Raw genomic sequence first — 22,336 nt, 5'->3', positions numbered from 1 at the left:
CCTGCATTCAAATGCAATCCCACAGAAGCCTGTCAGTCTTATTTAACGTCAGAAAAGCAGCCCACCTAAAAATGACAAGATCTTGCAGGAATATAGCGAAGGTAGTATATACTACGTTTTGTGATACATAAATAAGTCCCCAAGCAGGACTTAGATGCCTTTGACATACCAGAAGAATACACTTAAATGTGCATCTGTATGAGTAAGAGTATTGTCAGCAACGCCCCCGACAAGCAGCTACTCCCACGTGGTCCAAGCCTTGTGCTATCTCTGCTTCAGCAGGCTGCAGAACAACAGGGCTGGGTCAGCACTGGGTCCCTCACAGAGGTGGTCATGCTGCCAGCACCCTCCTCCTGTGTTACGGGGATGTTCACGCGTCTCTACTGATCACATCTGAGGTGATATTGCACAGTGACACTGGCCATGTCTTAAGTCAAGTAGTTCCTGAGGAGTCAGGTCAAACTCAGCACCCTAAACTCCACCCTTGCACCAACAAGAATGCTTTCCCATGGAGCTTGGCCGATAAACACCATGACAATGCACGAAATACAGATTCATAAAGTATAGCCTAGTCGAATTTTGAGCACAAAGCTACTAAGGTCCATAACTGAAATAACGAGCTACATTCTGCTCTTTCAACTAAAATGAAGGAAACCTGCCCTATTGCCATGGGGCTGGGCTGCCAACAGGCAGACTTGCACAATAGCACCATCCTCAGATCCTGAGCCCTTGCCGTGCAAGAGGAGGGCACACCTTCCGTTACAGGCATTTGCACTCACCTTCTTCCTCTGACCTACTGCTAGAACGCAAACTGAGATGCATCCATCTCACTATCATCTGGGCTCCCTTCTCAGATAAACAGTGGGGAACTCCACAGCACCTGCTAACTAAGACGAGATAAAAAATAGGGGTATTCTCAACCCTAAAAGCCTTTTGTGTCCTCTCATAATAACAAAATGAAGAGCGGCCTCCTCACCATTTTCTTCGCACATGTTCAGGTTTAGAGAATTTGAGGTTAATTTATGAATGTTTCATAAAAACTCCTTACCTCCAAAATCAGCAACAACTGCGTGACCATCCTCATACAGGAGAATATTGTGACTGGGGAAAAAAATATTTTTATAGGTAATTGTTTAATAGTGCCTTAAAGAGCGTGAAAATTTTACGGTTTTTGTTCATAGCTAAACTCTTGAGGAGTTCAAATCACCTGCTTAAGTAGATAAATGTCTATAGCTAAACCACTTTCAGCTACATCTCATATTTATTGTCATAAAGTACACATTAACCCTGAGAAGGCAAACCCAATAGCTTCATAAATGAGAATGTCAGTTTCTAATCAATACCAGAGCAAAACAATTTCTCTAATTAGTTATAGATCAAGTATAACAGCTTTATTCAATATGTGCACTGAATGGCAGTGATGAAGTGAAAAAAATATTTGAATATAAACACAGTGATGGCCTTTAAATAAAATTACATGGACTGATTCTTTTCTCTTTCAAGGCTTACGTAAGTGTAAATTCATAGTGGTAATTCCTAATTTACGCAGATGTATAGAAGGGAAGGAACAGATCTGAAGAGTCCATATAGAATGGATCACTAGCAGCCATAAGAAATCCATTAAGCTAGGGGAAAAAAAATGATGGCACAATGGTAAGTCCTATTCAATTTAATAACCACACTTAATAATGCAAATGTTACTTTCGTGACACAGAGGTACTTTATTTCTTAAAATACCTCCATTTGTTTATGAAAAGAAGACACGTCATTCGTCCTGTAGCTTATCTCGGTGTCTAGGATGAAAGCTTCTCCGTGCTCGCACTAATGGAGAGTTGCCAGTCGCTAGAGGTAAGATCTCAGTCCTGCCCCCCTTCATGCTCCAGTTCTACAGTGTCCCTCTTTATAACCTCTTGGAGACCTAGCAGAGTACAACTGATGACGTGCGCTAAGTTACTTTGGACCGGAACTGAGTCTCGGGTAAAGTGCTAGATTTCAATGTGCTTAATAAGTCAGGAGCACTTAGTGATTTTTTTACTGTTTCACCTTATTGTCCGTGAAATGCATATTCCTTGTCATTGTTTGATAGGCATAATTGCAAGCATAAAATATTGTTCATTATTGGACATCGGAAGAACCACATTTTGCATTTATCCTTAAAAATTACCCTTGCAAAAATTACGGTGCATTTTGACTGTGGTCGTGGAACCTCTTGGTGGCATCTCCTTCCAGAGCTCCCTAGGCAAACCAGTCCACGCGATGCAATTAGCATCCCTGGAGACTGGTGGCTGCAGCTGCGAACGGTAGCAAGGAAGGACTCGGGGCGGTGGCTGGCGCCCTGTGGAGAGCGGAGCCCAGACTGCTCGGGCCTGTGGCCGGAGCCGTGCTTTAACCAAGCAGGAATTCACAGCCAGGAACGCTGTGCGGCCCAACGCTTCCGGGCCGTGCTGCAGTCACCGTGCGAGGGCTGCAGAGCTGGCCCGTGTCTGTTCCCTGCCTCTGCTCACCCCGAGCCCAGGCGCTGCAGCTAGAGCCGCTGTGCACCGTGGAACATGCCCCGGATTTCAGGTGTACTGCAGCTGGGGCGAGGCTCACGTTCGCGTCTTCTCGCTGAACTGCAGACAGCAAGAAATCCCGGGAAAATGTGATATTCATGCTAGACATGTATGTTGGATTTCTGTTTCAATATGAAGTCTTCATCCTTGCCCCCGACAGTTTCTGGAGTTCGGAAGAAAAGAATAAATGCAGGAAAATTCTTGTTTGGGCAGCACGTGTATGGGGCAATCTCTGTCAGGAGATCTAGAGATCAGAGAAATCATTTCTCCGAGATAATTACTTGTACTGACACCTATCAAAGTGTTCTGATTTCCATGAAAACTTCGAAACCATAGCAACTGCAGGCCTCAGTGAATGTAAAGGAGTGGAGAACCAGAACTTTACCTTCGATTGTCAGCAGAGATATTTGGAAGCTTAAAGTTAAATCTACTGGATTTGTCCTAAAACTACTAGAACCAAAGAGGTGAATTATGAGATTTGTGTGGTGGTTTAAACCCATTTATTGAAGGTAATGTGAAGAAAATTCAGCTTTATTTACATATTATTTGTTCAAAGACAGTGCGGGATATGGATAACGTCTGGGAGGAAATCTAACCCTACGTATGCATCCTTTGTATTAATGAGAGGATTTTAAAAAATAAGCTTCCAAGTATGAACAAAACAACTACAAAAAGATTTCTACATAAGACTATAAATATTTCTTATCCATTTTATAAAAGTGTCATCTTGGGAGCAGGTAGGCAGGAGAGCTGCAAACCAAACCAAACCAGAGTATTTCTAACACCGAAACTGTAAAAACAAAGATATTCAGATTAGATAAGAACCAAACAGGCATTTATGACACATTTTCACCCTGATAGCTTCAAATAAGAGAAAAAAGTAACGTTACCCTTGGAAAACAATGAATTCTCATTTGGGGGCACTTTATTCTTGGACTTGGGCTGACCAGATAAAAGACTAGATGACACAAGTGAGAAAAGTATCAACTCCTGAATTCTGGAGCTTTAGAGCGGATGAAATGTAAGTGAACAAGACAGAAGTTCCGAGCCTTGCAAGCAGAATGTCTGCTCCGGAGGGATGCTCAGCCTGAACTAGCTAGCCCTCCTCAGGGGCAGGGATAAGTCTTGCAGGCAGACTGCCGTGACAACATACCAATGTTTTTAGCTCAGGACTGGTGTTCTCATGCAGGAGCGTAAGTATGTGCTTGGTACAGCTGTACCAGCTCACCTGCAGCTAGCTCAGGAATCTTTCACATGGGGTTGGCATTTGGAAATGCCTTCTGTTGACTTGGAAGTTAGTGTTTGAAACAATATGTGCTGATTGAAAATAAAATAGAGAGTGAGTCTCCATCAACTTTACTGCTTGTTTTAAACAGAATGGAAATAAGAAAAAATTCTGGCTGTGTAGGAACTTACGGTGGGAAAACCCCATCCCTATGTTATTTGGCATTTCCAGGGAGACTTCAATTCAATTAATACATCAGGGGACTTGGAACCAGTCCGAGGATGAACGGGTCTCTGTCTGTACATACATCGACAGTTGGAGAATATCAGCATATAGAGCTGTGGCACTCTTCCAACCCATGCAGTGGGGAAGCAGATAGACAAGCTGTGCTCCAAGGTGGCTGGCATTTACAATGAGTACCCAACTTATGTTTTTGATGAGGAGGGAAGAATTTCTTCCTCAGAGCAATATATAGAGCCCTTAAAACAAGGGCTCCTCTAAAGTCACTGCAATTGTTGCACCTTGATTGAAACTCATGGCACAAGAGCCTCACTTCTCCAGCATCACCTGGCAGCGGGATGGCCATGGCCTGCAGAAAGGTACTCCGGATTTCTGAGGCTGAGACCCCTGCCGAGAGGAAGGGCTTTGGAGGACGTGAGTGTGCCAGCACGTGTAGCACAAACATCAGCTCCATCAAAGGAGGAATAACAGAGTTGGGCTGAATTTTATCCACATTTAAGAGCAGAGCTTCTGAGACCCTGCAGACTGCATTCAAGTTAGAAACAGTGTTGTAAAGATGCCCATATGTACAGTCCATAGCGTACACCGGGGACACTTTGGATTCTCTGCCTGTCCGGGCACTGCTGAACTCTCTGTTCTCGGATAATTTAATCTTCTTTTCATTTGGTGACGATGATGTCTAACCCTAAAATAAGACAACACTATTCTCCCTGAAGCTATCAACATACTACGGCTACTTAAGCAAGTGACTTCCAAGGTCTTGGTTCTGTCTCCCTGATGAGCGTTGTAGAGGAAAATATTCAGAGCTATAGGGCAGCTGGAACTTACTTCCCTCCAAAAGGATACGGTAAAACTCTCGTTCAGAGGTATCTCATTCCTTAATAGTTACTAAAAGGATATTGCCAAGAACCCGAATAGCTGTAATCTCTTGTCTCTGCCATACCCCATAGTTTGAGAGTAAACAAATAGCCATCAAATTAAGCACGCAACATCAGTTTATAACAAATTAAACTTAACCTTTCCAGCTCTGTCTCAGCTCTTAGTTACCATTTTGCAATTTCATTGAGAAAAAAAACCTGAAACTGAAAAAAATAGAAATGAGCTTTCATTTCTTAAGTAAGCAGCAATCAATAACTGAAATTTACAGAAGAGTTTCAAAGTGAATGTCTAATTACAGTCAGGTTTTTATATCACCTTTATCTCCTTAGTATACCTCATCTCTCACTATTTCTGTTTCTAAGAGAAACGCGTGAGAATTGCACAGATTCTTTTCCACCACCACATGGCAGAACAGACAGCACGCCGCCCCTCGCTGCATCGTTTTTCCAGACCACTCTTAGAGGAGAGAGCGGACCCAGTTCTACGCTGCTTTTCACAGGAGGAACAGCAAACGCCGGCCTGCAGACGCCCCTGACCAGCTGCAGGCCTCTCCTCGGCCACGCTCGCCCCGCAGCGAGCGGCAGAGCGCCACGGCCGCTCCTCGTCCCCGCCGCGCTCGGGGCTGCCAGGAGCGCGGGGCCACTTTGCCTTTGCCTTCAGGCTCCCGAAGCGCGGGGCCGGCAGCCCCCGGCTGTGCGGGTGCTGCCGTCGGCCCTCTAGAGCTAGCCAAGTGGCTCAAAGGCATTTGGCTCACAAGCAAACTCCCTTCAGAAGCTCTGTAAGGTCACGAAGAAAGCCAATTGTGAAAATAGATACATATATAAAGACAAGTAATCAAGAAATGAGAACTGAGTGCTTAGGAGCTCTGCAGTACTTTCTTTGAGGACTTGGGTAATTTCAGGCGCTTCTTTCTTCCTCTCCAAGTGGCGAGACGTGCACGTAGAGTCATCGCGATGCAACGCACACCGGGTTAAAGCAGCGGTTCCCCTGAACTCACAATCCTCAGCCACCAGTACCTGTCCCCCCCCACCCCAGCTCCAAGTGGTTGTGGGGAGCGAGCTGCGGCACCGGGAGGAGCACACGGAGCCGCCGGCTCTGTCCCTCTGTCCACCCGACCCGTCCCCCGGCAGCGTTTTCCCTCGTTTGTCTGTGTGAGGAGTGCCACAGGCAGCCGGACAGAACATGGCTGCTGGCTGGGGTGGGCTGAAGCCAACGCCCGAGGCCGAGGCCTGAAATAAACCTCCTGCCGCCCGACGGCGGCTGCGCTTTGCCCGTGTTCGCGCGGACAGCCAGAGCTGCGTGTCCCCGCACAGGGCCATACCTCAGGCACCGTCTGGCTTCCAGCCCGCCCGAAGCGCAGCCCTCCCGCCCAGACTCCGGGCGTTTCAGGTAGGCGGCAGCTGGGCAATAAGGCAGTGAAGTGCACAGCAAACAGACGTCACCACCTGCCACTTTCTGCCCATCTTCTGCCTGACCCAGCCTCCTCCCAGCTGCCTCAGGTTCCTGATCTCTCTGGAGGCGGAGGCCAGGTGCGAAGGACGGGGTCCTGAGCCAGGGTGACCACTCTGGTGAGTCCCCGCCTGAACGAAGGAGTCTCAGGAGGGCAAGGGGACAGAGAGGGTTTGATTCAGTTCATTTGGGGTGGTGCGAAGCCGCACCGCTTGCGCATGCAACACTGTGCCTCGCTGCTGCAGACGGTCCCAGGCTGGCGGGCGGGGAGGCAGCACGAACCCATTTCTCACAGCGCGTTCAAGCGGCTGCAACAGCGCAGCCCGCTTTCTGCACGCTCACCAACGCGTATGCATTGGCTTCCAGGGTGGTTAACACATGGGGACGGAGCTGAGCACCTCTGAAGTGCAGTAATACGTGTTGCTCTAGTTGGAACAAAGAAGTCTAGTCTGCCTGGGTCTGAAGCGCACTCTGCTCACCGCTGGAGCAGACCGCAGAAGGGGCATCCTGTGCCATGATTCCAGAGAGTTTTATGTGCCACTGGCCAGTGAAACCAAATTTGCTAAGCATTAATTTCCCGAAAAATTAAGGAAAGGAACAGTAAAATACACAAACATGATTGGGCAAAGTGGGAATTCTGGTTTTTGTCTTAGCTGAGGGAGTATTTGTATTGATAATCTTTGCACTGCCTACTCTTCGCTTCAACAAGCAATGCAGTTGCCAGCACCGCTTTCCCCGCTCTCTCCTCTACAGCCTCGCCCCAGCCGAGAAACCTGGCCAGTACTGAGCTCTGGAAGCGAGGATCGTCTCTGAGCACAGCCATGCCTTGCTTTGGCCGCACGTCTGTCAGCTTAGGGAGCGTTTCGACTTTTGAAGGTCCGCAGGAGGGCAGGGTAATTCTTGGCAGTGTTTCTGCTTGTTTTTGAACTCAGATCTAAGGGGCAAATTGCATCCCATTTGCCGCTTTCCCAAATGAGCCTGGAGGGGCTTGTTTGCCAGAGTCCGAATCTCTGGCAAAACAACTTGATGCAGCGCTTAGTAGCTAACACATAAGTTTATTTGGAAGCTTCAGATAGCTTCTTTCAGTGGTAGAAGTGTCAAGAAACAGTTGCCTCCTTGATGTTCCTATTTCAGCAATTTGTAGCTCAGTAGCAAATGTAAGTCTTGGCTGAGCTGTGATTTGCCAAAGGCCAGCCACATGAACAGAAGTTAAAAAAAAAATCTACCACTTCTTATTTCTACTCCTGGCCTGCCTGTGATTTATATAAATGTACCCGTTGGTCATGATGGTGGCATAATCAATGTGAATATATAACTTCAGGACCACAGAATTATTGATAATTTTAATTAATCAAATGCAACTAACTAGTATTAATTATTTACTCAGAGTCAGGGCTTTTTTCCAGAATAAACTCACCAAGAGAAATGACAGAAGCCAGTTTACAATGTGACATTTAAAACAAGACTGAAGTTTCAGAAAAAGACAACAGGGAACAAATCTGCAATGGCCTTTAGGGACTACAGCATTGATCTGATCTGAACTCCCACGTAACACAGGACATTTGACTCCTCTAAATTCTTGCTTCGGTGTAAGAATTGTGGCTGAACCGGAATATATGTTTCGGAAAAAGAAGACGTGTTCCTCATTGGCGAGACACTTACTTTGTTCTGATGTTGAAGCAGCCAAAAGGCTGTTTGACTGTACTGGCATCATCTTCTAAACGGTTGTGACATAACCCACACTACTAAAATGTAGCCCTCTCTGGAAGGCTTTTGGCTTGCACGTGCCCAGCACATGCATTAAATTTGTAACTCATAATAAATCGGCAATTGTTGTCACCCCAATGATCTACAAAACAAAATTCCTCTAATTGACCATGGTCGGAAAGTCTAAAAAGCTCATGCAGAATACATACACAGTCTTTCAGGCAATCTTCTACTCGCACCTATTTTACAAATACTCCAGACGTTATGTATCGTCTTCTCAAACCCCATTAGCTCACACAACTACCTAAGAACACCACAACAGCACAAGAAGGACAAGAAGCTCAAAGACGTCTTGCTGATTTTCTGCTACCGGCTCAGATTTATCCAGAAGATGCATATACATAAGTGTTAGAATTATTAACAAAAGGACACTGGGATGGAGGCGTTTGCAGAAAATTGATAATATACAGAGACTACGTTAATGTCCCAAGAAAAATTAAGCCTCAAAGGTCTTGGAAATAAAGTAATTTATTACAGTGGGTTGGGAAATAAGTGCGAGTATTTCCGGAAATTTTCAAGATTGCAACTCCTGATTTTGTCCTGAATTAAGATGGAAAGCAGACATTTCATGATGTGCTGTGCAAAGACAATGACATTTTTTTCTCTGTAAGTAACTAAATAACCTGACTGAAGTGTTCCATTCTGAATTTATCCTCTAAGCTGGCCTACATTATAAATTACGATAAATCCTAGGAGCCTACATTCTTCAACTATCAAACAACTGTATATAAAACGGAAAATTTTGGTAATTCCCTGGGAGAATTTCCATGAACTCCATGCCTTACTGAAAACAAAACCAAACCATAACTTCTCTGATAGAAAATACTTCAGATGGAAAGTTTCCAGTCAGCCCTACCAAGGTTTATATGCAGACTGGTCACCAGAGGGGGATGCAACGCACAGTTTGTGAGCGTGTCCCATTATCTCTGAATTTTCTTTCATTGTGGGTCTCTGCGATATGGATCAATTATGCCCTTTGGCAACACTTGTTTTAGCTTCAATGCACATGTTAATTCTGGAGAGATAATTCAAATTATATTTACTTTGCCAGAAGTATAGAGGAAAAGAGCAAACAGTTACAAAGCATGGGGAATGTTAGAGTAGATAATATTTTCTTTTTGCCAGCTCTGTTATCTTACATAGCACTACAAATTAAGATAGTTTTGTGTGTTTCTTGTGCTTGTCAATATGTTGTGGAACTGAGCCATTTTGGAGTAATAGGCTTTATCAGGTGTACATCCTTTTTTAAATCTTATTTTATTTTTTATGTGCCCAATCCTTAATGGGCCAAAAAAAGGAATAAGACAGACAGAAAAAAAAGGAGAGGTCGCATTTCCCCTCTCACAGTCTTTTAATCCCCAGTGAATGGCAGTGAGCATTAAAGCAAATCAGTTTCTTTGGCATTCTTGGTTACATCTCTCAAAGACAGACACGTTCCCTGGTCATTTAGGAGACACTACTGGTTTTACAAGCACTGTGACACTGCAAATACGGCTTAGTGAATCTTCAAAACCTCAATCTTGAAAATCTATCTTTCTCCCAATACCAGTCCCCATTTCATGGCTTTTGACTGGACTGTGGAACTTGAAATTAAACTGCTGGCAGCAGCCCTTCCTCTTCTGCAGTACTTCTTTACAGAGGGATAGGAAGCAAGGACTGAAGCTCTGTCAGTCAAAAATGACCAAAATTGAATCTAGTCCAAAATGTCTTCTCTTCTGTGTTTTGTGAGGGCTCAGTCTAATCTACCGGTAAGTTTTGCCACATGAAATGAACTATTCTGCCAGAGATAAGGTTTGAAGCCAGCTTTGTATACTATTACTAGATTTCATGTAGGCATTTCATTTTGAAGTCAGTCCAACTTTGGGGAAGGTTTTGGACTAGATTATCTTGGAGGTCCCTCCCAGCTTAACTATTCTATGATTTTATTAACCATAGCTTTCCAGTGGCCTCCCTTTAATCCTCAGCATGCAAGCGGCTCTTTATGCCACAAACTACATAGGGATTTGCTAAGGGAATTCATTCATTCCCCAAGCATTGAGTAAACACCTATACGCATATTTATACACACATGGGCTTTTGCTTCTGTGGATACATAAATGCCTTTCGAATGCACTTACTTCCTGCTCCTCTTCTTCTTCATACTATACTGAGTATACAAAACGATGTGTCATTTTACTACAATGCCGACACATTTGACAGCATATAGTTATCAGAACTGAAGTGTTTCCTCCCCACATACAAATGGATTTTAGCTAGTCATGCTCAGAACTGGCTATAGAAAGACTCTTCTTTTCATGCCAGTGTAGGAAATACGAGCACTTTTGCGGGAGGTAGCTAAGCAACAGCAAAGAGCCAGCTTCTCTCTCTCGGTTCTGCAGGTTGGAAGTGCCGGGCCAGTGATTTCAGAGGTCCTTCTCAGAACCGAGAGGATGCGTTCAGTGTAACAGAACCTTGGTGCAGTCTGCGCACTACTGCTTGAGGTATTCCATAATCATAGTTTTCTTATGCGTCACAGACAGTTGCATTCTTAGGATTGCAGTATTTTCGCATTGCCATCCACCTGAACTACAGGACTTTCACGTGGGAAAACTCCTGGTGCGACTCATGTTCACAAGGTTTTATGGAGTTGTTTATGATTTGGAAAGCTGAACACAAACACGTAACATTTATTTAATATAACAAAATTGAGGTCACTAAGGAGTTAGGAACATAAGCCATACTCACAACACTGTGTGACTTCAAATTGGAATTAGGGTTTCCAGTGGCTAAAAACTAAGGCGAGCACCTACACTGTCGTCACTAGGACAAAAAACGCAAAGCTTGTCTAAAGAGAGAGAACACAGCAGTTTTGGGAGGCACCTATTTTACATTAAGAGAATAAAAGTCCTAGGATAATCCAAGAGAAGGTGAAGAGGCCAGTCGATGGATGCGGGTAGATCTAGGGCACTTGCAACTTTTAAAGTGAAGGTAAGCTATGAAGAGATTGCTAGCTTATCTGTTCCTTAAAGTCTTGAATACATATGCTGTTCCAGCTGAAATGTATGCACTAGCCATACACTAGACATACTAGTCAACCAAAGCTATGGCCCACATTATACGTGCCAGACTCTGAAATGGTTGGTTCTAAGAGCAGAGGACTGGGTTTGTGACTCACATAATGTCTCACAGTCCTAAGCTGCGTGATGGCTAAAGTGATTCTTTTTGGTTTTATTATCTGCAGAACGGGACGAACAAAAGACTAAGCACAGTGTTTGAAAAATACCCCCCATAGGAGAAAAATGATGTGCTTTTGTTCCTGGCTGTGTAGAAACAGACTATTTTGAATCTAAGTTTGTTTTCCAGTCTTCAGAATTATTTCAGGTTCACGCCTTGTTCAACATGACACTCTCAATTGAAGGTTTTTTAGAAAAGAAGCTGAACTGTAAGATACGAGGGTTTGGGAAACCACAATTTGAGGTCAGTAAATTGCAAAAAATAAGGGTAATAGTTTTCAAGTAAGGATAGCTACTAGTTAGACTAAAAGGTGATCTGATTCACCTCACTCTATTTACAGCTTCCGAGATCCTTTATTCTTAACCTCGCAGTGGATCATTGCAACATCAGCACGAAATTATAAATGGTTGTATCCTGCAACGGGCATTGATTCCAGGGGATATTACTCTACACAAACTTCTGATGTGAGCCACAGTGCTTATTGATTTCATCAGTGTCTAAATTACTTTTCTTGTAATATTGACTTTTTTTTCCTGTAAAAGCATATACATGTGAGCAGAACAGTCTTCACATTAAAGAGTCTGGTTTTCAAAACAGTTAAAAACATTTCTGTGCTGCCCTTCCAAGCCCTGAGCAGCGTTTCTGCATCACGTGTTACCAGACCGCGTAGCAGAGAGAGCAGGCTAAACAAGTCACGAGCCAGTACCTGTCCTTTGACTCATGTACCGGAGTCCCACCAAACTCCCTGCAAATTGAGGTTTTCAGCACCTCTCCTAACTGTGGTGCTCATTCAGGTGTAGAAATACAGATTTAATAGTTTAACACTACACATCCTGACTTAAACCCCTTGCTATGATTTCCTGCTCTCTCTTCTGCTTATAGAAATATAAAAACCAGAAGATTGGTGCACCATAAGCATAAACGTAATTTCTTGGAGTGCTGAGATAAGGCCTGAGCTGAGTGATGGTTTCTCAGCTGCGCTCAGGGCTCGAGGCAGAGGATGTGACTGAATTGGGGATGCCCTGGCAGGGCGGCTCAGGAGGGCCCATGGAGGGAAGCCCTTGGCGAGGGCCTCTGTCAGTCTGCTCCAGAGCAGTGCCTCTCCGCGCAGATGCGGACAGACGCTATCTTCCCTCTGGGAGACGGGCTGGCGCTGGGGCTGTGCGCGCGTGGGTACGACGCTGCGTTCAGTACGCTCTGCCCTGTCAGCAGACTGCTTGGCTCAGACACAGCACCACGGGCATTCTTCATGTCCAGCAACCTCAACGCAGAGAAAGTCATGCCTGTCTACACCTGCGGGGAGGCACGTCTGACGCGTTTCCAAAGCGGCTCTTCACTTCCTACCATCCATAACAGGGTCATATTTTCCTCCGGTCAGGACACTGACTCTTGACCCTCCCTGTCTTCCTTTCCCTCCCGCCTGCTCCCCTGCCTGATCCTGGGATCATAGGCTAGCCAGAAACAAAGAGGCTGCTTCTCCTTCTGTAGGGAATGGGATTGCTCCTCTTTATCCCTCTCTACTTTTCTGACTGCTTCACTAATTTTTATTCCAGGTAAACATGTGGCTGTGACCGAACCTGGAAGGCAGTGTTTCAACGGGTGGTTACGTACCCCTTTTCATGTAGGGAGACACAGCAAAGGTACTTCGTGGCTGGTTTCTTGTGTGTTTGTTTTTGTTTTAAGAGGAAATGTTCCAAAGAAAGCCTCCTAACGTGAAGGATATGGGGATTTCCCCCCCCAGCCGGGACTCCCATTCACACTGTCCTGAAGTGGGAGCACTCTCTCAAATCTCGATGGGATGCAAGGCAGCAGCATCTCTCCTGGGCCCCCGGCCGGGTGCAGCTCATGAGAAGGGTGATTCCTGGGGAAAACTGGTGGCACCGGGAGCAGCAGAGAGCAGGAGAAGCCTGGTGCTGCCAAATCAGTGCCACTGAGTAGGGACCTGAAGTCAAAGGTACGTACAAGGGATGCTTTCCTCAGCTGTGCCCTTCCCTGCTCCGAAACGCGGCTCCCCCAGCGCTCCCTTCGTCGGGCAGGGAGACGCAGGGCTGTCTCGCGCTGGGGAGAAGACACTGCTGTGGCCTGATCAGGCTGCCTGGCTGGAGGGTTCCCCAGGACTGGCGGGGTGCAAGGGACAAAGGTGGGTCTTATAAATGACCTGACGACCGTCTGAGAACCGATTTCCTCAGACGACGGAGGCTGAAGCACACTGGGTTTGGCGGGACGTGTGCCTTTCTGAATTTGTGATTTTAGAACAACCGTTACAAAGGCAGAGGCAGGCAGTACTCTACCAGTCCCCACTAAAAGAAGTAAACTTATGCTCAGTGAAGAGGGAGTGTGGTTATAGTTCAGGATGTACAGGAGAGCTAGCATTTATTTCTGGGCTCTCTAAAAGGGCTCAATAAAATCTATTTGTTCTGACAGAACAGTAACAATGGATCAAAATTCATTATTATGCTAGAAGGATGTCTGGAGATCTAAGTTTTTCTTTCAAACTTTGAAAAAGCTTTATGGATCTCAGTTTCCTGGGACAGACTTTGTAGTAAGTAGATAAAATGGAAAATGGAAAGCAAACTTGTGAAGAACAGATACCAGGAATTAACAAAACTGAAGCTTTGATTATTTTTCTTTGTTTGTTTCTATGTTTGATCAAGATGAAGCACAGCCAGCAGCCAAGTGAAAAAGGAACTCAGTGTGTGTGTTCTAAACAAACCATTACATTTACCCCGATTTGGAAAGATCAACTCAAGTATGTCAGGATTTTGTGAAGTCAGTAACACTGAGGTAGCAATGCAGCGCGATGCAGCACAAATTAGGATTATTTAGAAGGCATCTGTGACACTCTAATCAGCAGGGAAGGATCTACATGCCTAAGAGGAGTTAAAATATCTTTAAATGTGGGGGGTTAGAGAGCGAGAGCCGTGCAACAGAGCCGCTGCTGCGAGCACATTTTTGCCCACAGGCTGCCCTGGGCAGGATCAGCTCCGCACAGGGATGCGGTCCCTCGTATCCTGCACAGCGCGACTGCACTAGTCTGTTATCCTCAGAGATCCACAGCTTAGGAATCAGCTGCACTTTGCCAGGCACTCAGAAATAGGCTGAAGTGTGGCGAGTATCACTTTTTTCTAGGAGAAAAAGAAAATCCCGAGTTTTTACACACCAACTCATTTGTTTTTCAAACCACTGTGATACTATGACAGAATGCAAATACATATTGCTGCAGGGACAAGACATCTGCCATAGATGCTAGCAACCAGAAGAGCTGAAGAGAGCTGGAATAACATCTCCCCACTTCTGCGCTTAACTAGGTCTAGCTGGATACCTAGCTGAAACAGCAAGATACTGCTCAATTACCATCACACTCACTAGAGACAAGAGGAGGTTCTGTACCTGGCGCAGAAACTTGATGAGAGAGGAAACCTTTAAAAATAACTGGAAAAGTGAGCTATTGCCACATTTACAATCTTCTGCAGCTCTGTAAAAGTTGGATAGGATCAAGCTTAGGGACAAAGACAAAATACTTGCTATTTAAATGTTTGCTAGTGAAAGGCATGTACTGTATCCAAGATGCAGTACAAGAATATAGATCATGACCATGCAGGCAAAATACCTTTTGCCTATTGCAAAAGGTCATTTAGCAGGAAAAGTGTGTATAGAATCTATTGAAAACTGATTTACTGCTTCAAGGAAGCTATTGCAATTGATTTAATTTTCAGCAAAGAACACACAAGAGGAAGCAGAACACCACCAGCTGCATGCAACAAAGAAAGAGCAAGGCTCTTAGAAATTAGCACCACAAACACAGATTTTCAAACAAACTGGGAATGTGGGGAAAGATTCGCAAAATGCTTTAGCTAGGTCAAATGCTTCCAGTAACTCTGAAGATCAAGGTTTTCATACACCAGTCACTATGCCTTCACGGCACATGGCTTTCGAAGGGCTGAGCAAATTACAACATAAAAGCATATGAACGTGGACACAACAATGCTTACATGATATTTATCAAAATGTTGACTCATCCAAGTAAATTCAGGAGAGTGAAAAGTATATGAAAAAAAGAAATGAAAAAGTTGGCAATGGCTTACATGATGAAGGGAAAATGAAAGTAATATTGATGGTCTCAACAAAAAAACATAACTTGCCCGTATTAGAGCTGTAGATATGAGCAAGAACAGTCAAGCGAGGAACACAAATTTCACCAGATAACAGTTTTCAGGACAGAAAAATTTAAGCTCTCCAACCAGGACTCCCACAAATCACCGTCTTCAAGATTTCTAGCTTCACCTAACCCCAAACCTTGGGATGATAAATTTAATCAAAAAAGTGTAGCGGGTCCATACAATGTAGCCATGACTCTTTTAGTTTATATTTACTCTGATTTTAGCTCCCATATATACTTTCCATGAAAATATTTAAGTGATTTGAGTATGACATGTGGAATTGTTTTGAGACCCCTACCAGATGTCAAATGGAAATATTAATAAAACGCAAGGCTAAACTAGAGAGACTCTTGAAGGCTGTACCCTGGGTTGAATGTAGGCACACGAATCATACACAACTACAGACTTTTCTGTGGTCTTGGCTCAAATTTGACCTCTGTCAGTATCATCACCATGACATTATCATCATGTCAGTATTATCAAAAATTACCACCATTTCTCACTGTGAATAAAATGTGTTGAGACCTGGCTTCAACTTCAATCTACTCAAGGATTGTATAGACCTTGAATAAACCCAACTTGATGATACACATAGTCAAGACCTGGGTTGACAGTTTTTGTGGAGAAGCCAAGAAATCAATGAACAGACGCTTTCTATGCGTGGCGTGCATAAGTCTTTCTGACAAAACAATGCCGAAATGCCCATCTTGGTGCTGAGTGTATGGACGTATCTGAAAGCAGGAGGTAGTCTCTGGGAGGGTTTTGTCAGTCTGGTACCACCAGTGAACACCACAGTTACTAATTTTTCTCTTCTAAACTAAAAAATATAACCCACAGAAATAAGGCTTGGAAGGTACATCTCAAAAATGTTATTATTGCCTCAATGGCACTTGGAAATTTGAAAACCACAGATCAGAAAGGAACTCTTAAACCTCTGTTTTGAGAAATACAGCAAGATAAATCTGATCTGATCTGAGCCGACAGAAGGTTAATAATGAGTTCAGCAGAATCAGAAATTAATTGTCTTCTGTTAAGGCCACACGCAGTTTGAAGTGGCGAGACCAAGCATCATTCTCTTCATGAAACCATGGAAGGAAATAAAAGGATAAAAGAATCAGAAGTGTGTAATCATCCTGGCTTTTACAAAAGCAAGTAGTTCTGCGGGCCTGCCAGATGCAAGGGCTTCTCCCTCTCAGGACAAGAGACGGGCAAAGCACATTCAGTGCATGTCCCTTTCCCCGAGAACAGGGCCATGAAAAGATCTTTCTACCTTTAACACACTGTGGGTTTAATGAAAGGCAACTGCTATTTTAAGATTTCATAAGGGGTTTTACACAAAGAGGAGTTGCAGACACCATCCGCATTACCACCAGGCTTCCATCCTCTCTTTCATCTTTCTCACTAAGCCAGCTCTCAGAAACTTTTACAGATAGTTAGAGCCATCAAATGAAGGTTAGTCGCTCAAAGGCTTGGTCCAGCCATGTTCAGCTGTTATGGCTTAAATTAAATTGATACTAAAATGGTTTCTTTTTTATTAAAGTGCTGTAATCATTGTGGCTACAGTCCCTCACCACGGTATAAGTAGTAATAAGCTGATACATGTCACCATTGCTGATAGCTGTCAGAAGTTCTTTTTCCAGAACTGGAAAGCAAAATAAAACTCCCAATTATTCTCAAAATGGAAGGATAACCCCTTTTCCAGGGTAGAGACATGAAAGATACATTTTCTTCTCTGTTCTGTCAAGCCATATTGCAGATTTATTTAATGCATTATGTGCATTGCATTAGATTTCAGAACTCACAAAGAGGGTTACAAGCTATGTGAAAATTTAAGGTAAAAAATTTAAGGCTCCTGTGAAGCCACTGGCAAAACTTAACACAAGAGGGTCACAATTTCACTCTTGGTCTTTCTTTTCAGTTGTCATAAAGATTTTCATCTAGTAATTGTGCCTGTGGGCTGACTGGGACTCATGCTGAAAACACAACTTCTGCTCTCACACTAAAAAGTTTCAGAAGTTAAGCTACTCAGCACCACACATCAACCGCACTGATGTCCTTACAGCAAATTATCTTTTGACCCTCACAAATAGGATCTGGTAAAAGTTCTGTGAGGCAATGATATGCTTTTTGGCTCTCTAGTGAAATACTGTTTTGGGTTTTCTTTTGTGGAAAACATTATTTAAAATCCTTCACTGCAGAACTATTTTTCTAACAGCCAGTAGCGACAAGGCATAAAGCCGAACCGTAAGGTCTGGATCTTTGCCGCCCTAAAACAGTTACACAGACCGCAGCATTCAGACACGGGGCTCTTGGCTTGCATCACGACGGAGGCAAGAACTACAGCTTCAAAAGAAAGCATCTTCCTCTGAGCTCCACAGTTCGGTGGCCCGAAAGGAACCTGCGAAGGGATGCAGGCATACGAAGGAGACTCAGTGAGAAGTGGAGGATGCGTGAAGTCAGAGCCAGCGGGGCGAGGAGAAGGGACCCTTGACTGTGAGGAGAGCAGGTGGTGGAGATGGGCGGCAGGCAATGGAGAACCCAGGCAAGTACAATCACGGGGAAAAAAAGGTGAGGTAGTAAGAAGACGTTCTTCCAGCCTGTCTTTTTTATACGTCGAGATCCAGGTTGCTTTCTGCACAGCATATCATAGTGAATCCACCTTATACTTAAAAACTGGACACTCAGTAATAAGGTCTGGCCTAAAGAGCTTTTTTCTGTAACATTTCCAAAAGCCTCTAGGACTGGTGGAGCCATGTCGCTGTTATCAACAGCTTTTTTTATTTTTTTTGAGAAAGAAAGGTTAATGTAGAAAAGCTCTGCCCAGTGCCAAGCTTTTCCTCACAATTTAATGTACTGAAAGTTTGTAATATCAGCAGTTTCTCTTTGCTCTTAATCCAGACCTTGTCGTACAGGATGGGCTAAGATCCATTTGCCAAAAGAGTAAAGGTATGCAGTTAGAAACTGTTAGCAATCCTGACTTGGGCCAAAACTGAAGAACTGCATGTCCGTCTCAATACTCAGGACTTATAAGGGATGCCTTGTAAAAGCAGAAGAGGTGACCGTCAAAGGCAGAAAGCTGTTTGTTCAAAGCAGTGCACAGCTACGCTGTGCGAGAGGAAAGCCCAGCCATCCCCCGTTCGGATGACGTGCCTTTTGCATTAAAGGGCTAGCAGAACTAAGGATCATGTTTTGTCTTTAGCAAAAGGAGGCATTTTCATCTAAAATGTCACAGTCCAATACAGTTAGGGTATTTTCACCACCCTTCACTGAAATATGTACACCCTGAGACTATTTTCACAGCTAGAAAAGCAAGAACGGATTTTCTCTGCATACACCGAGGACTCGGTGCTTCCACTCGGGTATCGCCAAAGAAACTGAACGAGCGCGCTGACCTGCACTAGATTTTAGCTCTTAGAAGTGACCCGCTCAGGGATGCTTTTATCTGTAACAAATGGACCAAACGAACCAAGAAAGAGATTGTGGGAAAATATTTAAAGTAAAAAAGACAAAACAAACAAAGAAAAGGAAAAGAAGTAGTGAAAGAAAGTGGCGAAGTGTTATTTGAAAGCACAGCGCTATGCTGACAATAAACTGAGAATTCTCAAATGGAAAATGAAAAAAACCAAAACAGATTACACAAGTATTTGTATCCATCCTTCCAGGACAGTAGGAGAAAGTATTTGCCTGTGTGGGAAATCCAGTCAACAAGGACAGAAACCAATGAATTAAGTGTTCAGCATTTCATCATTTCAGCTACTAAAAATGACAAGATGTCAGGACGGAGCGTACTCTGCATTGAGCAAAACCAGCGAGACTGGGAGGCAGACACTGAAGAAGCCTCAGCTGACACTATCAAAAGCCGACTTAATTCGGGATACGCCCTCAAAGACAGGGAAACACGGCGCAAGGCACCAGGAGCGCGGCAGGAAGGGAGAGACCAGGCACCTCACTGCCAGTCCTGGGGGAGCACTCGCAGCCGTCGGGGCATCGAGGGGTGCCACGCCTGCCGCGGGGAAGCAGCGCCTGCTCAGCAGCGGCCCATGGCTGCGGGGGTCCCCCGCCCCACCGATCCCCGGGTTCCCGCCGCTGCCAGGGCAGGCGAGGTGCCGCGCAGCGGAGAGCGCGGGGCCTTCGGGGAGCGCTTGCTGCCCACCTGGGCTCCGCGGGCGAAGGCCAGAGCCGACGCCTCTGCCTGCGCGGTCACGCTGCGGAGAGCCCTAAGGCTGCTCAGGAGGTTCCCGCGGGATCAGCGCTGCGCTGAGAGCTTGTGCTGCGGGCAGGCGTCGCTCGCAAACGTGGTCAAGAACACGCAGTTTGGGCTTTCCCTGCTCGGACTGCCCCGAGTCCTCGGTTCCTCCCGAATCGCTCACAACTGGTGACTGCAAAGCTTTGCAGTCAAACCACTTGATAATGAATTGTTATTTGTTCCAAATGTATTAGAGGAGAATTTGAATTGCACCTCAGAGTTTGACTGTCCTAATGCCTCCTACTAATTAATGGAACTGTTTGAATAAGTGATTTTAATGGCCTGTTTCGTTTGGCATGGACTCAGAACATTTTATGGAGCTTAACATCATGGAATAAAAAGTTGGGAAGAGACATGTCTTGTCAACAAAATTTTACTTGGTCATATGAAGATGAAACATTCAATTGTTCATTTTTATTTTTTGAGATTTATTTTAAAAACTCAGAATTTGAATTAGAATTAAAGAATTAAAAAATTAGGAAGAATAGAAAAAATAATTTAAAATGTCAAAATGAAGCATTTCAAAGACTTCTGAAACGTGGGTTCAGGCTTTCTTAGGCTAAAAGAATTTTGATCAGTGACATGGTTTTTGAAAGTATTTAGTCAACCCAAAGGGCATTTACAATACTCCTCAATGGACAAATTTTTTGTAGCTCTGCTACAGTAAAATTGCAGAATATGGCTTATATTAATATACTTCGATTAACCCTCCATATAGTCAATATACATGGATGAATATATCATGTCAGCAATATTCTTCTAAACATCGTACATTTATCATATCCATACAGAAACACCGTATCTGCACATTTAACTAAAGTAATTGGGTATGTAATTGGCAGTGGTTAACAGCAGCCATTTTTATGTGCTTGTAGCAGTTTTAATACGAGCAGATGGATGCACTCATACATTGGAGTAGATGAATAAAGCAAAGGGTGCTAAAATTTGCAGTCAGAGCATAAAGCAGAATTTGTGCCAGTATTGCTAACCTAGGGCACATAAATCCCAGAAGATTGGCTTGAAGCACCATGGTTTGTAAACTGCATTTTTCAGACTAAAATAAAGAAACGTGCAGTTTCTTTTGCATTAGTGATCTGATTTTCTTCTTCAGTCTGCAAGGATATTTTTTCTTTCATAACCACAAATAGAGTTATTCTTTCATTTAAAAAATGACTTCAAGAGCAGGTACTCATTTTTGAAAGTACCCTTTTGAACCCAAAGTTCTTGGGCACCGAGAGAGAATTCAAGACGTTATCATTATATACATGCCCGGCTCTCAAATTTGTCGCTATGGGCCACTGCCAGAGGCAGGACCCTGAGCTCGGTGGGCTTCAGCTTGCAGCTCTGTGACTGGTCTTATCTATACACACATTGTGTCCTTGTTATGCTTCAAATCCCAAGAAACCTCCCGTTTATAAAGGACAAATACTACAGTTGAAGTCCCTCCCTTCACAGGTGCCCTTTGTAGACCTGTCAGCGTAGGTACACTTGGAGCAAGAAAACGGAACTTTTCGTGTGTGCAAGCCATGCTGTTCTCTTGGAGATGCCAGCAACAATGTCCAGAAAACTGCTGCTGCCTCATATTTTTTCAGAATTTCATACCAGAATCCTGAACTGTCCATAGCCTCACAATCAGTTTACTTCTTTGCCTAGCAAAGGGAAAACCCAGCTCCTTTTTCCAAAAGAATGTGTGTCTTTCACAAGGAATCTTTCACTGCAGCTATCAGTGTCACTAGGAAATGAAAACTTACAGCAAGATGCAGGAAAATGTTATTTATTATATCACCTGAACTCTATAGGCCCAGTCACTTGAGATACAAACAAAATGAACATTTCTGTCACTTTTTTAAAAACAAGTAGTTAAGCAAGTGGAAAATGAAGAGGTATATGTCTGACACTGAGGAAAACCCATTTTGTAACCCACTTTGTCCTACCTTTTAAGAATTCTTTCTGTAGCAGCTTTCTTGTCACAGTGCTCGTACATATGAAGGAGCTGTTACCAAGTGAACTACTGCAGCTAAAAAGTGCAACAGCTATTCAGCACTAACTTTCTTCAGCTGGTTGCTCTTCTTTAAATACACCTACAGGTGGTTTTGGTTAGTGCCCTTCCAAAGCAGAAGTTAGTGCAGAATGGCTAGTCTGAGTGACTGCTGGTGTAGACATGACACAAAAAGTTCCGCTCAGTAGAGAAGATGTTTCCTGCTTCTAACAAAGATGGAACGTTGGTGGGCCAGATGCAAGAAACTACTGGTTTTTAGCAGTTGCATCCTTTAATGACAATTACAGTTCAGCAAATGTGACTCCTAGCAGTTTGTATAAAAGCTGAGTTTTTTCTACCCAGTTTCATTTCTAGAAGGAAATCTGGATAACCGCCTCGTGTCCACTCTCTCCTGCTTCTTTGCCAGTGGCACCGTCAGCTGACACCTGGGCTGGGATTTGCCTACCACACCTCTACGAGTGTCAGCATTAGGCACTTAGTCTAAACTCCATGGCTGCTCCCCTCCCTGTAACAAGCACAGGCTCATCCAAGGTTCCTCCCTTTTTGAGACAGGCACCTAAAACAAACAGGAGGGATTGCCTTCTGGAAGTCCTTTCGCGTTTCTGC

At 44.2% G+C, this 22,336-nt stretch overlaps 2 protein-coding genes across 3 annotated transcripts in view; both read right to left on the bottom strand.

The window, feature by feature from the left end:
* The window catches only part of ACADM (acyl-CoA dehydrogenase medium chain), a 769,283-nt gene that overhangs the window by 368,277 nt on the left and 378,670 nt on the right, over positions 1-22,336 (bottom strand). The window lies entirely within an intron of this gene.
* The window catches only part of TNNI3K (TNNI3 interacting kinase), a 101,839-nt gene that overhangs the window by 38,356 nt on the left and 41,147 nt on the right, over positions 1-22,336 (bottom strand). The window contains exon 18 of the mRNA XM_075509002.1: positions 1,049-1,101. Within this exon, the coding sequence (XP_075365117.1) occupies positions 1,049-1,101 (53 nt within the window). The remainder of the gene's footprint in view (positions 1-1,048; positions 1,102-22,336) is intronic.

The sequence above is a fragment of the Mycteria americana genome, chromosome 7 (assembly GCF_035582795.1).
Source record: "Mycteria americana isolate JAX WOST 10 ecotype Jacksonville Zoo and Gardens chromosome 7, USCA_MyAme_1.0, whole genome shotgun sequence".
NCBI classification, from domain to species: Eukaryota; Metazoa; Chordata; class Aves; order Ciconiiformes; family Ciconiidae; genus Mycteria; species Mycteria americana.
Note: the sequence above shows the minus strand (reverse complement) of the source record. Positions and strands in the feature narration are given on the sequence as shown.